General features: G+C 39.7%; 1 protein-coding gene across 2 annotated transcripts in view; it reads right to left on the bottom strand.

The window, feature by feature from the left end:
- The window catches only part of LOC141794955 (phosphofurin acidic cluster sorting protein 2), a 70804-nt gene that overhangs the window by 33958 nt on the left and 13169 nt on the right, over positions 1 to 23677 (bottom strand). For both annotated transcript variants that reach the window (XM_074675629.1, XM_074675630.1), the window contains exon 2: positions 5452 to 5539. In XM_074675629.1, the coding sequence (XP_074531730.1) occupies positions 5452 to 5539 (88 nt within the window). The remainder of the gene's footprint in view (positions 1 to 5451; positions 5540 to 23677) is intronic.

The following is a 23677-nucleotide window of genomic DNA, read 5'->3' as shown; positions in this document are numbered from 1 at the left end:
GTGGTCACAAGTGTGTTGGCCACTTTAGCAAACGCAGAATACTGAACAAGGGTTATAGCACAATTCAAATTTGTGAGATGAAAAATTAATCAAAAACACACTTTACAAAAAACAGAGGGAACCATCTGCCTTTGACCAGATTTATGTAGGGGATCCACCTCCAGTGTTTCTCACACATAGACAAAACCGGGGTGATCTATTGAAGGCGAGATGGCGTCTAATAGCATTTTATAATTTTTTAATGCATGGCATTTAACATATTTTTTAGAGGTTGCATTTTGGGGCATTTTTAACTGCATTTTGATAGGACTTCGATATGAGACGAGAAGGGCATGCAACAAATCATCAAGGCTGAGAATTAAACCAGCAAATGCTGTAAGAAGGTCCAAAGTCTCCATGGGGGGCATGAACATAATTCAATCTTTTTTTTTCTTCTGTTTTTAGCTTAGGAAATACCTGTTTTATCCTTCAAAATAAAAGCATGTTTGCTGTTAAATAAATGTCAAAAGAAATCTCAGCATGAGCCAGTAAAAAGCTGAATAAAGCATCAAAATCAAGTCTTTCAGGTAATTGTTTTTTTTTAAATATCAAATATGAATTGTTATTTGGTGTGATCTAATGGCTCTTGGCGTTCAGTGTTCCCTGCTCTATACATAAAGAGAAGATTTGGTAAATATGTGTCTGGGTCTAACCTTGGCACTAACCTGAGCTCCACAAAGAGCCCTTGTTTGCACTCTTTTCTGCACTCAGGGGCAGCTACAATGAATCAAAGCACAATGCCGAGCCCTCTCTAACTGCCTGACATGCATTAACAATACAGGGCCTTGGCAGGGAGAGCTTGTACTGGATGTCCTCTGCCCCCCTTCCCTGTGGCCGGCCCCTCCTCGGTCTCTGTGGGACTGGGGGGGATGTTACAGACCCCTAACTCCACAGAGCTCTACCAGCCTGTGGGAAAACCAGTTTAGCTTTACACCTCCTCTCAGCGTCTGTGCTCTTAAACATGTTAAATTCTCTAAATTGGCTCCCTGTTGGCAGAAACAGACAGGGAGTGATTTGGGGTCAGGACATGAGCTCAGCTTGCAATTGTATTAGAGAGGTTTTTAAGGCATTTTGAGGCTTCTGCTTCCTCCCAACACACACTTACACACACTCACACACAGATACACAAACATAATTGGATCATATCTGAGTGTGCTGCAAATGGAAGTGCTTTGGACAGCGGCTCGCACTGAAATGAGGATTGCACGCCTTTCTTATCATAATCCAGCTGACATTAATGTCTGGCTCCAACCTCCGGCTGCTGACTCCAAACACAGAAACAAGGAAGGAAAGAGAGGGGAATCTGGTTTACTTGTGAAGAGTTGTTTTACATACATAGGAGGAGTAGGACAAACATTAATACGACATATTTCAATATAAATCTGATTCACAGTGTCACTACTCAATGACTCCTCACAGAGTTGGAAGCACCAATGATGTTTATTCTGCACTTCACCTTTTCATTTTGTGTTCTTCAGTTACTCAGGTACTATAATGATCAAGACGAGCAACCAGCATTCTACAATCTTTGTAGAATTGCTGTCAAGTGATATTGTCATTACTGTGGGTGATGTATTGGGTTGACAGTATGATGTTTTATCGTATTGTGCTACATTATAACTTATAGTAATAAGACCATTATCATTTTGTGAAAAAACTTACTTTACTGTATTAAACCATATTGTTCAATGTATTATATTGTATTTTGACTTTAAGTCACCTATTATTGTGTCATATTATTTGGTTTCTAATTCTGTATCTTACCCCTGAGTTTTGAGGGTCTTTACCAAGGTAACACTGTTTCCATAAAAGTGAGAGAGGAGTGATAAAAAGTTATTGCTTGTCCTCTTGGCCGCTAGTAAAAAGTCCATCACTCAAAAATGGCTAAATCCACTACCACCTACAAAGGACGACTGGTTCAAAATAATCTTGAACAATCTCTAAAATGGAGAAGTTGACCTACATTCTTAAGATTCAAGAAGACAAATTTTGTCTCTTGGATTGAATTTATTGCCCGAATGAGAGTCGACTTTGTACGACTGCACCATCAATCACACTCCTTTACCCCACTAAGAGACACAAGTTTGTCTCCAAAAATTAGAATTTTCTGGCTTTAAAGAGTGGATGTAACATAACTTAAATATAATGTAAAGTAGCACACAGTAATATTGTAACATAACGGTTTAGGACTTCCAGTAACATGACCTGGTGTAACTTAATGGAACGTAATCCAGTGTAACTTAACGTAATCTACTGTAGAGTAACATAATTTAAAGTAATGTAGTATCACATTAGCTTATGTAACATAACATAACTAAATGTTACATTAATGCAACATTACCTAAAGTAACAACTTATTCTAACTTAATGGAACACAATGTATCTCTAACAAAACATAGCGTATTGCTTTGTATCGTACAATATGATTTCAGCTCTTGAGATGCAGTGACTGTTTTATAACAAATACTTCATTTACAACTGTATATCATAAGCAAACAGATAAGAGTTAACATGAGAAAAAACATTTATATTTCAAAGTGATAAACCGTTTTCTCTGGGTCTTTATTTATGAACCAGCATCTAAGATGTACAAAGATTAAATAAAGGAAATGACACCATTTTTGGTTTATGCTTTTTTGTTTCACAATATTTTGCATTCAATATACATTTAAAGAGATGAAAAAGACTTTAAGTTTCAGCAGAAATAACATTCTCAATGTTTTTGTTAGTGGAGGAAAAATAAAAAATAAAAACATTGAAAATATTTCACAGAAAGTGTTTTGGATGTGGAGTCAGCGATTCATTGAGCCATGCGTTTTGTACAACCTACAAGAATCAGAAGGTTTGGTTGAAGATTATACTCTGTCATCATGTGATGCTGAGCCTACAGGGTTTATTTTGCTGTTTTTTTGTTGCAGAACGTTCAAACCTAGTGAAATCTTGTCTCGTAAATAAAGAGTAACAACAGAGCAGCTCAGTACAGACAGTCGTCAGAGGTCTGAGCTCCTCGCTGTGACCCGGCGGTCTCCTGGGTGAGAGACAGACGATGATCCCGGGAACACAGAACCTCCTGGAGACTGAAAGTGCAATCTCATCATCCCTGCAGCCGAGGCTTTGGGAGACTATCCAAACAGTTGGTCATTACTCGGGCTGTGTGTGTGCATGCAGGCCGCTCAGCCTGATGAGCCCCAGAGAGAGAAGAGACAGCCACTGTATGCTAAGCATGGAGCCCACACCATGCTGTAATGAGCTTTTTCTTATTCACTGTCTGAAAACAAACCCCTCTTATCCCTCCCTCATGTTCTCCGGCCATCTCTTCATCCCCTCAGCGGCTCTGCTCTCTCAAACCAAACCTGCTGGAAATTGCATTTAATGCTCCAGTTCCGGCGTGGCGGTAAGCGGAGCCGTGCTTGACTATCCGGAGGGCAGCTCAGCAGAAACGCAGAGATTTCACGCTCTGCAGACTACGCAGCTCATGGAGAACGACAGACTTGGTTGGTTACTTTCTCCTTCAGGATGACAGTAAAGCAGGATGATTTGTTTCTCTTTAAATAGAATCAGCCAGTACTGCATAAAATTTCAATTACGCTTTGTAACGAGGGAGACAATATTGAGACAGAGACAGAAAAATGGTTCTTAGTGAAGCACGGCGGCAGATAGAGGGGACTATAGGAGGCAGAGACGATAAAATGAAGTTCTGAAACAGCTTGATGAGTTAGAAAACTTTAACTCTGCACATTTAACGCTGAATTTAATCCACTATCAGAGATCTTATGTTTAAAAAAATTTATGATAGATAGAATGGACAAGGGATCACAAGAGGACTTATGACTGAAGTGCTGCATACGCACAAATGCACAAACACAGGGACATTACAAGTTCAAACACCCCCTCCTTCTCTCTACCAATAAGCTGTCACTCAAATAGAATTTATTCTGAAAGGGCAATACATTATCCTGTCATCCAAAGAGCTCACTCAGAGCTGGAGGAATATTTGAATTCCTCATGAAGGATGAGGAGACAGTCAAACAAGAACGTGTTACTCTGGTTACGGTGAGGAGGAAACACAACAAACATGAAGCTGTTAAATCCCCCAACTCTGCGGGGAGGAAGGAGGAAGTCGTAACTGAGAATAAAATATGAACATGTTCTGGAATTAAGTGGACTGTTCACAAGTCTAAGTGAGCTTCATTTCTACATCCTGAAACTGGCAAGACTTAAATTGTTAGTTCAGATTGGTTTAATTAGATGGTTTAACTTTTGTGAAGGATATGATTAAAATATGATCTAAAATTTGATATTACAAAATATGTCTGTCTTTAACTTATGAGAGGTTTATGACAACCTGATCAGGTTTATTTTCTCAAAGAGCAAGCTAAAAATCTGTAGAATGTGCAAGGAAAGCACATAGAAGACGCTGACTCCAGAGCTGGTTCCTTTTAAGCAGCACTTTTAGTCTTTGGACAAACATGCATGTTAGTTGAAGTCCCATTTTAGTGTTTTTTTTTTTTTTATAGCTTTAGTTGGTGAAAAAAAAAAAAAAAAAAAATTAACAGAGTCTCTGTGACATCACCCCTTTGTTTCCGATACATAGTTTTGAATGCCATCATTGACTGAGGCCCTATTGGAAATATGAAGTAAACCGTTGAACGCCCTGAACTGCCTCTACATCTTTTATTTTTAGTTCAAACGGTCTTTCAAATGTCTTTCTTAAAGAAGGCAGGTAGCTATGGGCTAAGTAAACACCAACAGAAACTGAGTTTAAATTGATATATGAGATTTGAAAACCGTGATCCAAAATCAAATTTAATGTTTTGAAACTGAATTTATTTGCTTTAAAAATGTATTTCACTTATTTCAAAATTCAACTGTCTTTTTTCCTTAAACTGAAAATTAAAAAAAAATTGAAATAAAAAATTCGATTTTAGTTCAGCATGGCATGACCATTACACCATCTACTTCTCATGGGGAAGAGTAATTGAACACAGACTCACTCACAGAAATCCCCTTGTCTGCCTCTAACGTTAGTTAAACTCTTTCAAATATGAACGCAGGATCATTTCAAAGCTGGTTGTAGTTTTGTCACCAACCCACTGGGGGTTAAAATAACCTATGAAAATGAGAAAGATGATGGAGGAGGTGAGAATTAGTACCACCCATTACAGGTAAGAGACTGAGCTAACTCAGCTAACTAACCCAGCCTGTGACAGGAAAGTATTGCTTGTATTTTGACAGATTGGATGCACAGTAGGAAGAAAATATTACAGAGGAACTAATGCTTTCATCTTGTCCTAACAAGAAAAAGTATGTAGTTCAGAGTTGTTGTTATCAGGGATGTATTCGTGTATTTGTGGAAAAACAGGTTGTTGACAAACATTTCCATCATAATTCTCAGTAAATGAAGCCACCCACCTGTATTTTGACGGCTATACTCAAGGAGTTGAGCTCTTTATCCAGTTCTTTAAGGACGACCAGTTTCTTCAGAGTGAGAGTGCAGAGTCTGAGGAGACAATAGGAACAGGTCAGAGGTCTGAATAACACAGAGGAAGCACACAAAGGAAGACAAAGCAGCACCTGAGTTTGTTTCCAAAGAATGGTCTCATTCCTCTGGTCTGCAGGTATGATAATGACAGGAAAGAAGTCTGAACGAGTTCGACTGAAGTTTATGTCTAATCCTTTATTTCTGGTCCAAAGTCATGAACCCGTCTGAATATACAAAGTTGTATTAACGCCTCCTTTATAGGTTTACAATAATCAACAGCCTTTAAAAATTCCCCTCCCACTCATCTGCACAAACACACCCTCAGAAAAACCCTCCACAGTCACTCATCCAAAAGTCAACAACAGCCAGGCCAAGTCTGCCAAAGCTTCCTCCTCCTGACCCACTTTCCCTCCAGTCCTGCTGCATTAAAGAGTGATGAGTCTGAGCCAGAGTTGAAGAGGAAGAAAGACAAAGCAAACATGAAAACATCCACTCACCCACTTCCCTCAGAAACACTCCGAAACTCTGACTTCATTCAGACTCTCACAAAATGATTCACAGAGACTCGACAAACAACATACAAAGGGATAAATACCTGAGGAGCTGTGATTTTTTCTTTGTTATATCTTTACTGATTTCTCCCCAACTACTGATTTATTTTAATACCTCATCAGGAGGTGAAAAACAGGTGCTGGGAGTGGGGTTCTATAATTAGACTTAAAAAAAAGCAGGGAAAATAGGAGCAAAGATGGATAAAACAACCACTGTCTGTCCTGTCTGTATGAAGAGCAGCAGCAGGAGAGGTAAAAGAAAAAACAGTGGTAGAAAATCACCAGTGTCTCATTTGGTCATTTTTGCCTGTCCCAAGAAGGTTGTTATTTTGACATTTTAAAAAAAAAGATTGACAAGAGAAAGTTCATTTGTAGTTATAAAAACATTTATGCTGTACTGAGTATATACTAGAGCTGAAATGATTCCTCGAATAATTCGAGGTACTTAGGCCTGTCATGATAATCAATAAATTGATCAACGGAACGATAAATAAAAATGTCCTCGGTAAGTTTGCCAGCCTCGATAAACTGACACGTGCATGCATGTTTGTTTTCCTCCTCTCTCTCGACCAAAGAGGCTGAATGAGAAGATGGCTCACTATGTCTATCTTTCCTAACATCGGGGTGCATAGGTTCTATAGTGGATTTAACAGATTTATAGTGGAGTGAGCATCTGTCAAAAATGCGATCTTTGGCATCTTTTGCGACGGGGCTGCTCTCGCGTACACAAGGAGAGAGCTGAAGCGAGTGTCCTGAGGGGTAAGGAGGAAACACACGCTAATATGAGTGATGGCACGAAAGATACCGTTCATAAGCTGCCTGCCCCAGTCCCAGTGTGGGAATATTTTTTTTTTTTTTTTTTGGAGATTCATTTTTTCTTCAGAGACAGGGTCTATGTTTTATTGTTTTTGATTAGTATTAATTATTTTCATTGACATGTATTTTTTTCTAAAAGAGAGTCAATTTCATTTTCATTGTATTTTTTTTCTCTTTCTTGTTTGTTAATTTTTTTTTTTTTGTTTAATTTATTCTATTTAAAAGATCCTGACCTTTTAATTACAGCTAAATACTCTTAAGAAATTAACGTTTCTTGCTTTTGATATGGTGTACTCACTTTATTATCCCATTTATCATAATTACATCAATGAAAAAATTGGAAAAAAATCAAAATAATATTGACCATAATATTGTTTATCAGCAATAATATTTTGGAAAATTATCATCTAGAAAAATGTGTTATTGTGACAGGCCTAGAGGTCCTCGATTACAAAAAATGATTGAATCAAATTCAGTTTGTGTTTCAGCTTCATAACAATGAAGGAAGACAGAGTGAAGCCTCTGTGGAACTTACGGTTTACAGTGAAACTCAGACTCACCACAAACACATGACTGCACTTTTTTTGAAGACTAATTTTGATGGTTAAATATCGCTTCTCTTTAAATTTGACCTCAATGTCACCTCTTAAGTATTTAAGAAAACAATGCCAGACAAAGAAGTTTTGGCTGAAAGTTGGTGATAGCTAACTTCAAACTAGAGAGAAATCACCACAAAAGCACAGGAGATCTTAGATCATCTACATGAATGTAATCGAAGCACTTTCCAAAAAAAAGGGGGTGGGGTTGAAGAGTTACAGCCTCTTTTTGCCGGCTTAAATTTTCCCTGGTGTGCATCCATTCAGCTCTCAAAAAGGAGATAGATGTATGATTTCATTGCTTTCATTTATGAAACAAACGCCGAAGAGGGACAAAAAAGCAAAGTGGCTTAATGTCACCAGATCCCAGGAGAGGTTTATCCAGCAGCAGAAGGATCTCTCTTTAATGACCACAATATAAAATTTTCAACATGTAAAAAGAGTCCGGGACTAAGTGTTCTTGTGTAATATTTCTTTGACATTTTCTGGAACATTTAAGATGTAAATTGCAGATCCACTTTGCTGCATCATTACCTCAGTTATATCACACGAGTAAGTAGAAGAAATGCACTTCTATTTGAGGCTGGAGTAATTAAATGTTAAAGCTCGTAGGTAGCCCATGAATCCATGCTGCCGTATGGTGAGGATGAGTCACCAGTCAGATGGAAAGGGGAGGGGGAGAGGAGCTGAAGGTTTAACAACATCTCTATCCCATCCCATCTCTCTTTCTGTCTCTGCAGACTGAGACTCACATGTAATTAAAAAGGCTGCAGGTGCTGAAGGGGTCACCAAGGGAACCAGGGATTCTTTATTATTAGACAGAGGTGTTATCTGCACGCCTGCCTGCCACTGTGTTGTGTTGACAGTGAAACTTGTGGCCATCTGTTCTGGCTGGACGCCAGTGTGTTCTCGTCCTCCTGCCCGGTGCCAACTCTCTTTGCTGCCCAATCAACAACCGACAGGTGTCCTAAAAAGCACCGATCGCTGAGCTGACACAGCCTCAGACACAAAGGGCTCAGTGATATGAGGTCAGGATGAGATTTAGGTCAAAAACATGATCATCTTTGCACATATTTACTTGATTTTAGCAGATCAAATAGCCTATCACTTGTTAGACACCGTGATGTCCAACAGTGGGTCCGCAGTTTTCAATATGCACATTAAAAGCTTGCCTGTTTCATGCTACAGAGCTCTGTTTAAGCTTCAGGAGGTGAAAGAGGGTGTCTTCTATTACACAGAGAAAATATTACATATTTAAAGAAGCAACTGACAGAAACAGAAACCCTACATGACTCATTTGGACTTCACATAGCTCAGTGTGCTACCTGAATAATATGACAGAAGTAGCAGTGTCCGCGTCACTCTGCAATGCTCCTCCCAAACACATGAGGGCAGGCTTCAGATTGCCTATTTCCATCCTGCTATGTTGCTGCTTTTTTACAAATATTTTGCACTTTTCATGTTTCATTCATATTTTGGAGCTGAAACATGTTGACGCTTATCGTACAGCAACCGTTACAAAGAAAGATTGAGTGGAGATGAAATGTACAGCCTATATGTGGCAGTTCTGGAAATGACACCAAAAACAGGGAACACAATTCAGCTTGGTATATGAATCACAGGGTTTAGGATCTGTCATGTTTTGAGACTTTGTTGCATTTAGGAGGAGGTGCATAAAGGGCAACGAGCGTAGTCTTCTGTGTTGTAAAAAAGCTACACAAACCTACGAAGAAGGGTAACACATGGATAATGCCCCAAATGTCCATATTGTCCCAAAACAGAGGTTAACGAATCATGTTTACGAATAAGGAGGAAAATCAACCATGACAGTTTTTTTTTATCTGTATCACTTGGCTGTACAGGGTTTTGACAAAGAGTTTAGACAGTTGGATAGTTGTTTCTAATACATTTCTGGCTGGGTGTTAGTGATAACTGATATAAAGGGGGAACTGATCCCCCTACCCTTAGCATAAACTGGCACACAGGACAAAAACAGGGTCCTGCAGAAGCCCCTCAAAACACCCATTAATCCTGGATATAAACCATGTCATTCCCACAGAGAGCCGAAGGGGATCACTGCTGCCTCCATGTGCCAAACACAACCAAAACACAGCAGCATTATCAATCCATAAAGAGGGGGGGCGAGGATCTATACGACAGGCTGCAGCTCAACATTTCAGTGCAACAGGCGGAGAACAGCAGAGATAAGTCAGACTTTTTCTGTCTGTTTCCCAGCTGATAAGAGCCCAGGGGGGGAAATCCCTTTTCAGTTAGTTTCTCTGCTGCTGTTTGAGTAAACACTGAGTCTGCCAAACTCCTCCGATCAGGTCATCACAGCTGCAGGCTCACTTATACAAGAGGAAAACTTGGACATGGACTCCGTGGTTCACCAGGAGGATATCCAGGACCCTGAACTGACTAAAACTGACTAAAGCTGTATCCAAAATAAAACCAAGCTTCAGTACAACTTCATGTTTGTTTACATTTGACTTAAGCTTCAGACTGAGGCAGTTGCCTCTGCATTTAGCTTTAGCTATCAAAGATGAAGCAATGTAGAAGTCAAATGATCATTTATTGAGTCTTCAGTCGTCAGAATCAGGTCCTTTGTAGGGTTAATGGCAGTGTGCAAACCCTTCTCTATATGACTCTTCTCTCGGTGACACAAACGTTTAAATTGGTGTCATGACGTGTTTAACTGTGTCAAAACGAACAGTTATTGAGTGTTTTGATGGACGCAGCCCGCTCGGTGCCTGAGCACTCAGCTAATAGGTTTAGCCTACATGGCATCACTCACAGCTGCATGAGTGGTGCTGCTCCATCTAAGCCCATTAGTGCGTCCAAGTCACCCGCTGTACCGTCACTAACTGTTGACCTTTACGGTTTTTAAAGTAAAGAGAGGCCATCAGATTACAAGGCCATTTCCCTCTTTGAGATTATATGAACTTCTCCCAGTGATAGTTTATTAGTCAAGCTACAGTATGGAGGGGCAGAGCACTCCGTTTGGTGCACAGTCTAAAGGAAAGAAACCCCAGGAGTGGCAATAAACATGTATGGACAATGAATATGCATACATCATCATTGGCCTGTCCATCGGTTACTTATCTAAGTTGTCTCTAAAAACATACTGACAGTAACAGTCCACAAAACATCGTCATTAGAGCCATACCGATTAATCGGGCTGATTATGCCTGTCACCGATTAATCGACATTGGCCAAGATGTAGCCGATTATAACAATTTTTGCTCCACGGAGATTCTGTCTCTCCTGTTCCTGTGTGTTGGGCTGCACACTGCTCGAGTGCCCGCTCCCTCCGTCCACCATTATGTAATGTAAGACTATAGAATGACGTTTTAATATCATGTAAGTTGCTTTTTTGAGAAATCAACAGAGATAAATGCTACTGTTAATTCACACGTCCACCATTATCTAATGTAAGACTATAATTCAGCGTTTTAACGTCGTTTAAGTTGCTCATTGTGTGTTTAAATTTTTATTTTTTTTATACTTACTGTGTTTAAAGTTTGACTTATTCATTAAAGGTGTTTATAGTTTGACTTCTTTATTATTGTGTTTACAGCTTGTTCTTATTTATCATTGGTTTACTCTACAGTTCTTATGTTGACAGTTTTATAATTTAAGTTCCTTGTTTTAATTTAATAATGTTCTGTCTCTGTCTTGAATCATATGGGTATTATAATGATTTGTGATTATATACAGTATATATCCCGTGTATATCAATGAATCTATTATATATATCATCCGATATATCGGATATCTGATATATCGGATGATATATTGGATATTGGCTTTTTTTTGCCCCCAGTATCGGTATCGGCATAGGCCCCAAAAATCCCATATCTGTCGGGCTCTAATCTTCATCATCAAAGCCACAATGAGCAACATTCCAAATATCTGTATCTTTAAATTCATTCTGCACTACATTCTGGAACACTTCTCTTTGTCTTAAAAAACTATTCTGGACAACAATCTGGAAAACACCCTTGTATCTTCAACAGCATTATGAGTTACACTCTGAAAAAACTTTCCTTTATCTTCAATACCAGCCTGAGCAAAATTCTAGAATACGCTATTCTGAGCAAAAATCTAGAATAATTCCCTCTAGATATAAAACCATTCTTTCAAATATTCCAAATATTTCTCTTTGTCTTCAGCTCCACTTTGACCAACATTCCAGAGCACTTTGCTTAATGCTCAGAGAAGTTCTAAGTAACATTCCGGAATACTTTTCTTTATCTTTAAAGCTATTCCGGACAACATTCTGAAATATACCCTTGTATCTTCAAAGGAATTATGAGTAAAATCTAGAAATTTTTCATTTATCTTCAAAGACATCCTGAGTTACATTCTCGAAAAACTCCCCTTTGTCTTCAAAAGTACCCTTGGTGATGTTCTAGAATACCTTTGCTTTCTTCAGAGCTATTCTAAACGTCATTTTGTATAACCTTTCCTCTCTCTTTTAATCCTGAATGATGAAGTTCACATCCTCTTTGATTCTCCCAATGCTTAAACTGAGTTTCAAAATAATTTTTTAAGTAGTGTGCTCTTTTTGTCCAGAACTATCTACAGTCCAATTTCATGAAGTTAAGGTGAAAATCTTTAAATCCTTAGTGAGATGTCTGTATCCTGGTTTCCTGTTCGCTACTGTTGAGATCAGAGTGTAAGAAAGACTGCAGCCTCAAAGGTTTATCTGTCCTGGACAAACAAAGCAACTTATCAGAGCACACACTCAAACAGCTGTGGTCAAATATTTGACAAGAGATAAGAGGCCTGTGATTGTGGCTTATAGGGCATTATCTTATCTCTGCTGCTTCATTCATTTTCTCTGCACCAATAACAGGAAGAGGAACTGATGTTACAAGCTTTCACTTTTTAGGTGAAGTAGTGTCAATGCTTGATTTCAGAAATCAACTGAACTGCAGTTCCCCGAGCATCCACTACAGTCTGACACCAGCATAGAGTCAGTAGGAACAGTGCAGCTGAATTTATAAACACCTGTTTCCAGCAGATCAAGGGTTGCAGAGAGGGAGAATTAGGGGCGTGGCTTCTTTGAGTGATAGGTAGAGGCTGCTAATTGTCCCTTTAACTAATTCCGTTCCTGAACTTGACTTTTGGGCCATTATTGTGGTGTTGGAGTAAAGTCTACCACCGTGTTGCCTAATGTCAGTCAGGCATGACCACATATTGATTGATGATATGATGGCTCACACATCGAAGAATTGGCCAGGTGCAGACCTAAATATAGTCAAACTGGCCCCTGAGCACTGTCCAGTGCAGACTGAAAACTGGGCCCACCTGAATTAAAGCCATGTTGGAACATCTGAGGAAATCAAATCAATTGCAGGAGGCGGATTAAAGGTGGAAGTCAGGGAGCAGAGCCCAGGGGAACACACACTTTGTGCACAGTGGATAATCCTTTTTGTTAGCCCCTCTGTGACCTCAACCTTCCCTGAGTCAAGCCAGTTTTTTCTAAGACACACACACACACACACACACACACACACACACACACACACACACACACCCACATACACACACACATTCCCTCTCTCTGTGCCTCCTGCAGGTTCCTCTGGAGTCGAGTTTTACAGAAAGCCTTGTTGCTTTGAGATCGTCTCTCTGGTAAAGTGATACGTCTGTCTGGAGACTGCTTAGGTGACGGCGGACATAGTTTGACATCAGACGGTATTTCAAAAATGTAGCACCCACATCGGAAATCAACTGCCAGACACGCAGACACAGTATGAGATGTAAGATGGGATGTGAAGCATATGAAGGAATGATGGTTTCTGTTAAAGACGAGAGCGTTGAGACCAGTTTTCCTGCTTTTCACTGCAAGTCAGAACAAAACGACAACTTGTAGTCGTACAGAGAGATATCTTTACAGACCCTAAAAATTGATTCTTTATGAAGCTGTGACTCAACAGACAACATCAGTTTAAGGAGGTTTGATTTCACAACATCTGGTTTCTGTCTTCACAAAGACATTTTTCCACGACAAGGCTATCACAGAGTGTTTCTCGTCAGGGCTGGTGTCAACAAACATAAATCCCCCGGCATCAACATCCTTCAGAGCTGTTAGTCTGAGACGCGCTGGCTCCTATCACTCTGCTATTTTTGAACCACTTCAGTGACAGCAACATCTCAAAACACTGTGGGACTGGATCGCTCTTCACTTTAAGAGCTTACAAAGATACAGCAGCAAGCTACAGGAATAAAAACAATGCAGTGAACAGATAGGAAGAGTCAGTGTCATGTTTTAGCAGTTCCTCGTCTGTCATGGCTGGAACGGCTCGAGTATGAGCAGATTTTATAGTTTCTCACCTCCATTTAGCTCTAATCTTACCATACTCAGGCCTCTGAAGACAGTCACAAATCTGTAAACATTAAAGATAACGTAAATCAACAGACTGTTTTGGCTGGATATCATGACGCCCTTTTTCATCTATAGTTGCATAGAGGTGTACACAAATGCGCAACAGCGAGTGATAACACATCACAGCTGTCCAAAGACATTCAGTGCAACAGTACAGAATGTTTCCCTTTTCCTTCAGAGACATTAAGACTAACATGCTCCTTTCTCAACTCCTTTGTTCTCTTTAAATCCTGAAGGATGAACATTAGGATGAGTCAGACTTTCCAATGTGGATCTTCCTGATCATAGTCAAAGCAAAAGTATTAGAAATTGCAGTTCCTTGAGTGTCCACTTGAGGCTGGCTCTAAGCAACAGAAAACACATACACACTCATTCGAAAAGCTGAACTTTACAGTGGAAATAAACATGTTAACTGCTTGGTTCAAAACATGATTTTAGTGTGAAAAGATAATTTCTCTGTTAGCACACACTAAACAGGGAAGAAAACACCAGGCAACACTACATACTCCTTGCTAAATGGCTCTTTCGTAATCTTGACCGTTACACTACTGACACAAATATTTACATGGAGTATTGCCCTGAGTTAAATAGCAGCAGTCAAGTTAAATCATAATACTAGAGTGGTTGTATGTTGAAATATGGTGGTAGTATATATTGAAATTTGATTCAACTTTAAAGTTCATGTCAGGAACTTTTGAGTAGAGAGGAGACTGGTGCCCCTTGTGGACAAAGATTCAACTAAAACTCCTCTCCTGCTCTTTCTATCTGACTTCTACCACATGGTTCTAAGCATTAAAAATGACTGTCACTGAACTCATCAGTCTTCTTGCATATGGTCTCATTTGCATTTCTAGGCTTCCCATGATGCTTTGGGGATATTTTTAGAGGCTAAAAACTCCTCACAAGAGCTTTAGAATAGCTAAAATACGAAACGCTACTACATCCATTGCACTTTACTTGTACTTTTTATTGTTCCATTTGCTGTTTTCAATCATTTCTGAAACCTAACATCTGTTTGTGAAGGAAAGGGGAAATAATTTAAGTGTGAGACATCAGGCATGTCAAAACAAAAGCATAAATAACAGCTTTATGAGGCGATCTTTTTGAAGCTTGAACCTTAACTGGAGGAAAAATTTGTGTTTCAAACCTCGACTCATGACTCATAACCCCAAATGGTACTAGTTTGCCTGGTTTTCAGCTCCCTCTACCAAAAAACACCTCAACATTTAGTGACACGGACAACTGTATCACACAAAAACAGATCAGCAGGGCCACAGAGTCCATCGAACCCTCTGAATTGAACGATATGCTGGCTAAACAAAAACAGACTTTTGTGCTCCCTCTCCCCGGGTCAGCGTTCTCGTTGATGTTTTGCCGGCTCCATGCCCTCGGATCACTGCACAGCGATTGTCAGAGGCACAAAGCAGGGGGAAGTGGAGGATGGAGGACGAGTGATGTAACAGAAGGCTGAATGAAAAAGTCACTGTGTATGTTCGGTATGTGCTGGGGGGGATCCAAGCTGCAGGAAAAAAAGGCTTCCAGTCATGCTTTTAATGCTCTCCATCGACTATTTCATGTATTTTCTGCTTCAGAAGTGAATGCACTCACAGTCTTTGAATAAAGCATGCTCTGACACAATGCTGTGCATGGGTTTCTTATGGTAGCAGCGTTGTATGTGCAGGGAATGACAGAAAAGCCCTTTTACTGAAAGCTGAGGGAAGCTGCAGTGCTTTGTTCCTTCATAACTCGATTATTTGTTCATGTCTGGTTGTATAATTCAGCCCCAACAGATGATGCGCTCATCTCAGGGTTATTTCTTCTGAATTTTTCATCCTGCAACAGGAAAAACAGGCCAATCTTTTCATTGTGAGGGAAGATGGTGGGCCATAGTAATAATCCTTACTACACTTTATTTTTAAATTTTTAATCAAATGGAAGAAGCACAAAAAGCCCTTCATGTTCATATCCAAGCCCACGCCACCCACGACACCAGTGTCACCAATGTTTTTGAATAAATGAATCATTCTAACATTAAAGGTTTCAGCTCAGCAGTCTGCAGAGGAAACATGGAGGAATAGTCCTTTAAAGTCATCCTAAATACCTCTTTAACACAGCTAACTGATCAGTTTTAAGGTAACACAGGGGGATATTTCAGAAAGCTTAGCCTGCTCTTAGCTTGCATGCAAAGCTAGTTTAGCCCCAAAATATCTGGCATGTGTGCCAGATGGCTGTATGCTGTTTGGGTTTTAATTCCCTGAGTGGAATCTTCTGAGGGCTGCAGAGAGAGAGGAGGAAGAGGCCACACAAAGAGAACAAGAGGAAGCTTTTCATTCAGTACAGCCTGATTTCTCTCACTGTTTACTTTATGTGAGATTAGACACAGAGGCAGCAGAAACAAAGGATTAAACACGCCTGAAATCACCTTCAGACTCTGATGTTTGTGTCAGCTCTGCCTCAGATATGATTCTGTTTGGACTTCCTGTTATGAACACACTGTGAGAGCCAGCGGCCGAACAGAAATCACAAATCTCTCCTTTAATCTCCTGCAGATGTAACGAGAAGATTTCTCATCGAATATTAATTCTTATAATGCAGAACAACAGATGGTGTCCTCTCATTAATCTTAAGACAATACTAAATATTTTGTAATGGGATAAAAGCTTAAGCCAGGAGGCCAGAAGTCATGTGATTAAGTTAAACAGAGCCTGAACAGTGTTGTGTAGACAGAGGCTTAAATCTCTCTGCATCAAACATTAAATCCTGCTGGCATGAGAGGCGCTGTACAGGAGCTCAGCTCTACACCAAAACTAACCTGAGAGTAGTTTTATAGTCTATTATGTAGAGTTTGTAATGTTGCCATGGATTGAAAAATATGGACAACCTCAGATACTAGCTGGCGGTCCAAAGTGATGATTTCAACCACTTTTTGTGATCCTGGATTCTTTTTAGCTTTTTTGTGCTGTCAAGGATATTCCCTTCGAGTCCAGAATTTGTCGCTTTGGTGCAAAGTCTGTTGCATGTCAAGTTTCAAATACCAATTCTTAAATGCTGGGCTTTTGAAAGCTCAGTTCTGAATTGCTGGGTTCTTGAACGCTGGGCTACGGAGAGCTTGTTTCTGGAATACTAGTTTCTTGAATGCTGTGTTCCAGATTACTAGTTTCTTAAATGCTGCGTTACAGAATACTCACCTTTGTAACACTGGGTTCTGGAGTTGTGTTTTTTCACTGCTGGGCTCTTAAAAGCTTGGTTCTAGATGCTAGTTTCCTGGATGCTGGACTCTTGAAAGCTCAGTTCTGGAATGCTAGTTTCTTGAATACTGGGCTCTTCAAAACTAGTATCTTGAATGCTGGAATAATAGGCTCTGGAGAGCTTGGATCTATAATACAAGCTTTTTTGAACGCTGATGTTACATCAGATTTGTGGTGTTGAATGCAACTCTACTGCAATTGCAATGTAGAACACAGGCGATAGTTGTCGTGATTTGACTCTCAGCTTCAACGCTTTGTGGCATGGCTTACCTAACTCTCAACTCCTCACAAAAAAAGGCAGAAATGCTCAAGAACACAACTATAAAAGACAGGAAAAACGCATATACTCCATTTCCACACTGCAGACTTTAAATCCACAGCTTGTCAGAGCAAAGTCACATTCTGTTGCATTCTGCTGTAAATTGTGCGTATCTTAACAGCTGAGTCAAAATGATAAGCTAATATTTCTGAACCTGGATCAGTAAAAAAAAAAAAAAAGAGCAGAATCAGCTCTGATGCAAACAAGAGATTGTGATTGAGACATCCCTGAAAGAAGCCCCACTTTCAATTTGTTCCAGTGTTTGCCGCAGTGTGGCACTGTAACGGTGGCAGGATAGATAGCACGGATAGGTTAGTACATACTAATTGTGCTTTGATTTCAAACTTCTTTTGTTTGTTAACACACAGCCCATACAATACAGCTTCCCTCTCATAAGCAGCTTGTCCTGCCCTGCCTCATACACTTTTCTCTTTAGTCAAATATCAGCCATGTACAAATTCTGCAAAGCAAATCTGTTGACATTTGGATGTTTAGAGGATTCTTCCATCTTTACCCAAGATCCTTTCAGTAAATCTTTAAAATATCTCAGATTAAAGACAAACTTTGATGATGCTTAACTGGGAATATTTCAGCTTTGTTTGGTAAGCAGAGCGATTCAGGGCAACAGAAAGAAAGGACAGTCATCATCACTCAGGTATAAAAGCAGCCTGATGGAAATTCAATCTTACAGAACAAAGACAGCAAAAGATTTCTAAAGAACGAGGTAGAAGAGGAAGTAATCGCTGCCTTGTATCCATCTTAATACTCTGCTTATGTTCGGAGTGAAATCTGTGGTCAGGAGACTCCACAGAGCTGTGGCAGAGTCCGACAGTTGTAAGGATTACCAACAACTTTTTATGTAATTCTACACAGCACTGCAGCGTTAACGCTCAGAGCCAGATTGGGTTTCTGTTTGGCTGATTTAAGCTAATGCTCTCCTCTGAAAAAAGAGAGATTTATGTCTGAGCAGCGTGAATCAGAGGTTTGACCAGTACGTTCTTGTTGTGTGGGTGGTTTGGAAAAATCCTTCAAAGGCTTCTCTCTGGAAATGGAGGGTGTGCTGGCATGTTTTGTTCTATTGAGAAATACTGGGCCGGGGAGAAAGAACGACGAGGATGGAAAACGGCACCAAGAAGCGAAAAGGATAAAGCTGTCTTCGTGTTTTATCATCGAGTCAAAGACACGCTGTGAAAAATACACGCTCCCAGGCCGCCTGGCATGAACAGACAAAGCAGTCTTTAATGAAATACACAAGTGATAACACAACCTGGAGAGGGGATGACAGGATCTGTGAGTCTGCAGTGACAGAGCAAATATTCAGCGTCTCTCACAAACTCCCACAGAGGAGAATCTGCTGATCATAACTCTTCCGTCTCTGTGGGACAAATTAAAGGAGCAACAGCATAAAAACTCTGTATTATAACTAAAGAGACATGAAGCTTTAATAACTTTCCATATTTGATGCACAGAAGTGCTTCAATCAAGATTTACAGATTTGTTTAAAATAGTGCAGCTCTTATACTTTAAAAAACTTTTTCCTGAGCTGATTGCAGTTACGTAAATACACAGACCTACTACTGTGAAGGATACACAAGATTTAAAACAAGCAGCATGTCTTTAAACTGTCAAACTGTCTGCTGGAGAAAATCTACTCAGGAACAAAAATACAAAAGTTTTTGGTTTAGAAGCTTTGAGTCGATCCTAAATTGAAGAAATTAAGAAAGGGATAAAGCCAGATAAGGTGTCCTTTATCAGAAATGAATGAACGACATTGAAGAGTGAGCTGTCCAACACGGCGTGGATAAAACCTTGAAGGGCATTTTCTTGCTTATGGTCACTTATGAAATTACATCAATTATTAAAATGTTAATGGTATTTTTTATGGTTAAAATTCTAAGTTTTTTACAAGAAGTGGCTGAGTGGACTATTTAATATCTCTCGTTGTGACGTGTTGCCAAGGTAACCGACTCTGGCCACCGAACCTGCTGCTCAGTCGGCTGTTGTATCAGGCCTAATCAGTAGAAGGAGGTGAGATGTTTGCTTAACGTTATGTGATACAAAGCATCATTTCAGAGGGCAAGTGCCTCTCTCACTGCTTGTGTGTGAGCACAAGTGTGCTTCAGGGCCCGAGCACCCACGGAAATGCAGCAGCAATTACTTTATTGGCATGTGTCGCTGTAATCTTTGTCTTATGATCCGTCTCCTTACAGCTCCACGATGAGTTGTAAGAGCAGGACTGATTGATCATGTAAACCGTTGCAGATGCTGATAATTGGCAGATTGGCATGCCTTGATTTATGGCATCAACTTTCAGAACCGCAGACAGCTCCATTCTTGATGGCTTAAAGTAAGGTGCATTGTTTAGCTATCTAGTCTCTGGGTAGCCGGTTTGAAGATTTCTTATAGCCTAAACTGTATTCTCTTTATCCACTCGAGCCTGTTGCATTGATTAAATAGTACAAGAAGAAGAAAAAAAAACTTGTTGGTGCCATGCTGGTTCCTGCTGTAGTGTCTGTGTGCGTCTTTGTCTGTGTGCATGTGTATCTGCTAGTCTGTGCACTTATGGTGCTGTTGAATAACACAATGTACTTAAACACCCATTTTAGCAGCTTTATTAAAGTGTCAGTCATGTAAATTTTGAGCACCCTCCAGCGCAAACATAAATCAGCGCCTATGGTCCAGAGGATGATGTGGAATTTTGTTTCAAGGAATCAAAGTCCAGGGATGGTTTCCTAAATCTTTTTTATTGGAGGGAGTATCCACTATTCACTCTAGTTATTAAATAAACTGTGAGATAATGTGTGTTAACGTACATACTGAGTTTCTGTTGCCACGGTTACCAACTAGCGTTTGAGCCAGCTCAATAATTTAGAGCAATCGATTATTTGACAGGGACTTTTTTAAAGGTGTCCCAAAAAGTTAGTTTAGTTAGTTTAACGGACACCCTACAGCCAATCAGAGTTGAGTATTCACCCAGACCATGTTATAAAAACTGCTAATCTAAGTCTCTGCTTAAAGGTAAAAAAGTTCAAACAAAAAAATTAAAGACCTGCTTAAAAAAAAAAACTAACTTTGCAGTTCTGAGGGAACTAGTCTGTATTTCTTACTGCTACCATACTGCAATATTTCCATTTTTTTACATTTTGCAACATGGTGAGTATTTCTGCTGCATGCAGTGCAAAATATTTGGAGTATTTACCATCACATTTCCATAAAAAAATATCACAAAGACATGAAGTAAAAACCGAGACAGATAATGACTAAAAGTAGGGTAAACATCAATGTATAGTTTCTAAGTGTAGTAAGTTCAATCCGAAGGACGCCACCGAGGTTGGCTGTTTTCTGCTCGAAAGGTAATAGTGCCATGTACTGTTGTATAATGTCTATTTGTTCCAAACGTCATTGGTTACTTTTTTATCCTATAGTCTGACAAATGTAAGCGTTTCTATGTTTGACAGTTTCGTTTTCAATTTGACAGTCAGAGGTGTATTTATCACACATTTCACACACTCTCTTCATGGCTGTCAGTGTTTGTCTCCATTTCCTGCAGAGCTCACAGCTCTTTTATTTGGAGCCTATAAGGTCAGAGGTTATGTGTTCAGTCTGACATGTTTGCACCTTCAGCACATCAGCTCCAGAACATCATACACCGTCAGACTATATCTCCCTTATTAATGAGCTTATCCTCTCACTCTAACCTCCAGACAGGACATCCTCCTAAAAGAGAAGGTCTGAGCCGGAGCCAGCTGAAGCCGATGACTTCATAAAGAGTTTACAGTAACAGTCTAACAGATACAGTTGAATCCTGAGAGAGCCACAGACTCTGACAAGGTTATGACTGAGCTATTAAATCCTGTTAAGATGAACGGACTGACACACAAGAGGGCTGCTGTGCCTGAAGTCTGCAGGAGGATTTACAGCTCAGGAGCAAAGCCTTGTTTAAAACAATCTCTGTGTCTTGCCTGCTGACCAGGACGGTTCAAACACCTTCACAGAGGTGAGTAAGTGTTGGGATGTGAGACAGTATGAGGCACATGAAATGAAACAGCTATAAGTTTCAACTTTTACATGCACGCTACCTGTATAAGCAACATAACCCTCCTGAGTCCAAAATTAATAACCTAAACAATCACCGGTTAGCTGTTAGCATGGTTAGCCTCATCTGGCTGCACAAAAATGACCCAAGAGTTCTATGCTGCCTATTATCTTCAAAAACACTTACTTCAAGGCAATTGAGAGTCCAGAGAAAGCATTAATGTGAAGGAGTGTTGTATTTAGAAAGTGCAGCAGCGACTCTGCAGCTGGAGCTGATGAAAAACAATGATACATAATGATACCTCTGCACAGTACGGAGCAGAATTACTGTTATTATCATTTTAGGTATTACAGTGAGTTCGTGCACTCAGGGAAATATTGTGAACAGCCTGAATACATGTGAGCACGTATGTCAGAGGAAGTATTTATAGCCTGCAGAGCTTACATAAGCCTTTTCACAAATCACTGGAGATGTTTCCTCGTACGGAGTCTGATGAATGAGCTGCACGGTGAATGTTAGAGGAAAGCCTGCAGAATCACGTCTTAGATCAAATCTATTGGTTTGTAAAAAGTGTCACAGAGAGCAGAGTCCTGAGAAAGTATGGATCTATGCAGAACCCTACGCTGACATTTCATCAAACGGGAGTTGGTTTACATATTTCATATGGCCATATGGTGCTCCTGATAAGCCTGAGACGGATTAAATCTGCCCTTTAACTCTCGCCACCACAAAGATGCCTGCTTTTCTGCTCCCTGCACTGATGAGAGATTAGATCAGAGTTAAACTGACACTCTCAGCCTCACCTGAGTACCAACAAAAATATACAGGTTGTGTTTTATTTAGATCTAGCCACAGAACATAAAAAAAGCACATGAATGCAAAGTCTGATGTGGGACAACAAATGTCTTTTCAAGAGGTGGTATAATACTTTTTCTATTACTGACAAATGAATATGAAGTTCAAATGTTGATAGGATTTACTGAACATGGGCAAAGTTTTAGACTGTGAGGTTAATACACATTCACAAAATGAGACTTAAGGCTGCTTTGAACAGCTAGCTCGAAAGTAACGCCAGCATTTGGTGAGATCAAGCCAAGATCGTCAAATTGTAACATCACAAGTTGGTAACTTTTCCTTAATTTGTCACTTTTGGAAGCGAGAAATGCAACAATATTGCATGTGAACAGTGAAGGAGAGTTCTGGAATGCCGGGTGCTAAAATGCCTGGTTCGGAAAGGCTGGGATCAAGAATGCAGAGCTCTGCAGTGCTGGATTCTGGAATGCTAGGTCCCAGCATACTGGGCTCCGGAACTCTGGGCCCTGGAATGCCTGGTTCAAGGGCTGGATCACTGCATGCTTGGTTCTGGAATTCTGGGTTCTGATACAGTTTGTTTTGAAATGCTTGGTTTCAGAATGCTGGGTTCAGAAATGCTGAGTTAGGCCTGAACCACACGTATATGGATAATTGGACCGAAAAATGTGCGTTTAGGAATATATCCATATACATGTGGTTCAGGCCTTAGTGTATTATGGATTCCAGAATCCTAAGCTCAAGAATGGTGGGCTTGTAAAAAACATACACAGTAATGCTTGGTTCTGGAATGCTGGATTTCAGAACACTCGGTTCTAAAGTGCCGGGTTTTAGAATGCCTTGGTGCTTTGAAGTGTCTTAAAGATTCAGCAGCTGAAACAAGGGTTTTCAAGGTGTTTTTGAAGTTTATATTACATTAACTTAACTAATTGTGTCAATGACAATAAATTATTGAATTATGTATCATGAATTAAGCTGCCACAGAGCTTAACTAATATGTCTTACAACTGAGAACCAAAAACAATAACCTGGAGCATTTGTTCACACTATAATTAACATCTACCTGTGCACTTTTAACTAATCAATTTCTCTTTTTTAACATTAATATCTCTGCTTTACCTCACATGAGTCAAACCTATTATTGGTAAGACTTCTACAAACTTTGCTTTAGTAGAACTTTTTTGGCACTTTTAGCTTCTTATCCTCAGGTATAAGATAATTTTAGTAAAAGACTGTTGGATTTTTTTTTTGTCACAGTGGCTTGTCCTTTGGTTTATAAACATAAGGAAAACATAAATAGCGTGGTGCCTGTGTCTGTAAAATGATTCAAACTCTGACTCTAAACTATTTTCTGCAGAGTAGACAACATTCCCAGCAAGATAAATT

The sequence above is a fragment of the Halichoeres trimaculatus genome, unplaced genomic scaffold (assembly GCF_033239565.1).
Source record: "Halichoeres trimaculatus isolate MK-OKI-2021-1 unplaced genomic scaffold, fHalTri1.1 fHalTri1_scaffold_8, whole genome shotgun sequence".
Classification (NCBI taxonomy): domain Eukaryota; kingdom Metazoa; phylum Chordata; class Actinopteri; order Labriformes; family Labridae; genus Halichoeres; species Halichoeres trimaculatus.
This window is presented reverse-complemented; position numbering and strand designations above follow the sequence as displayed.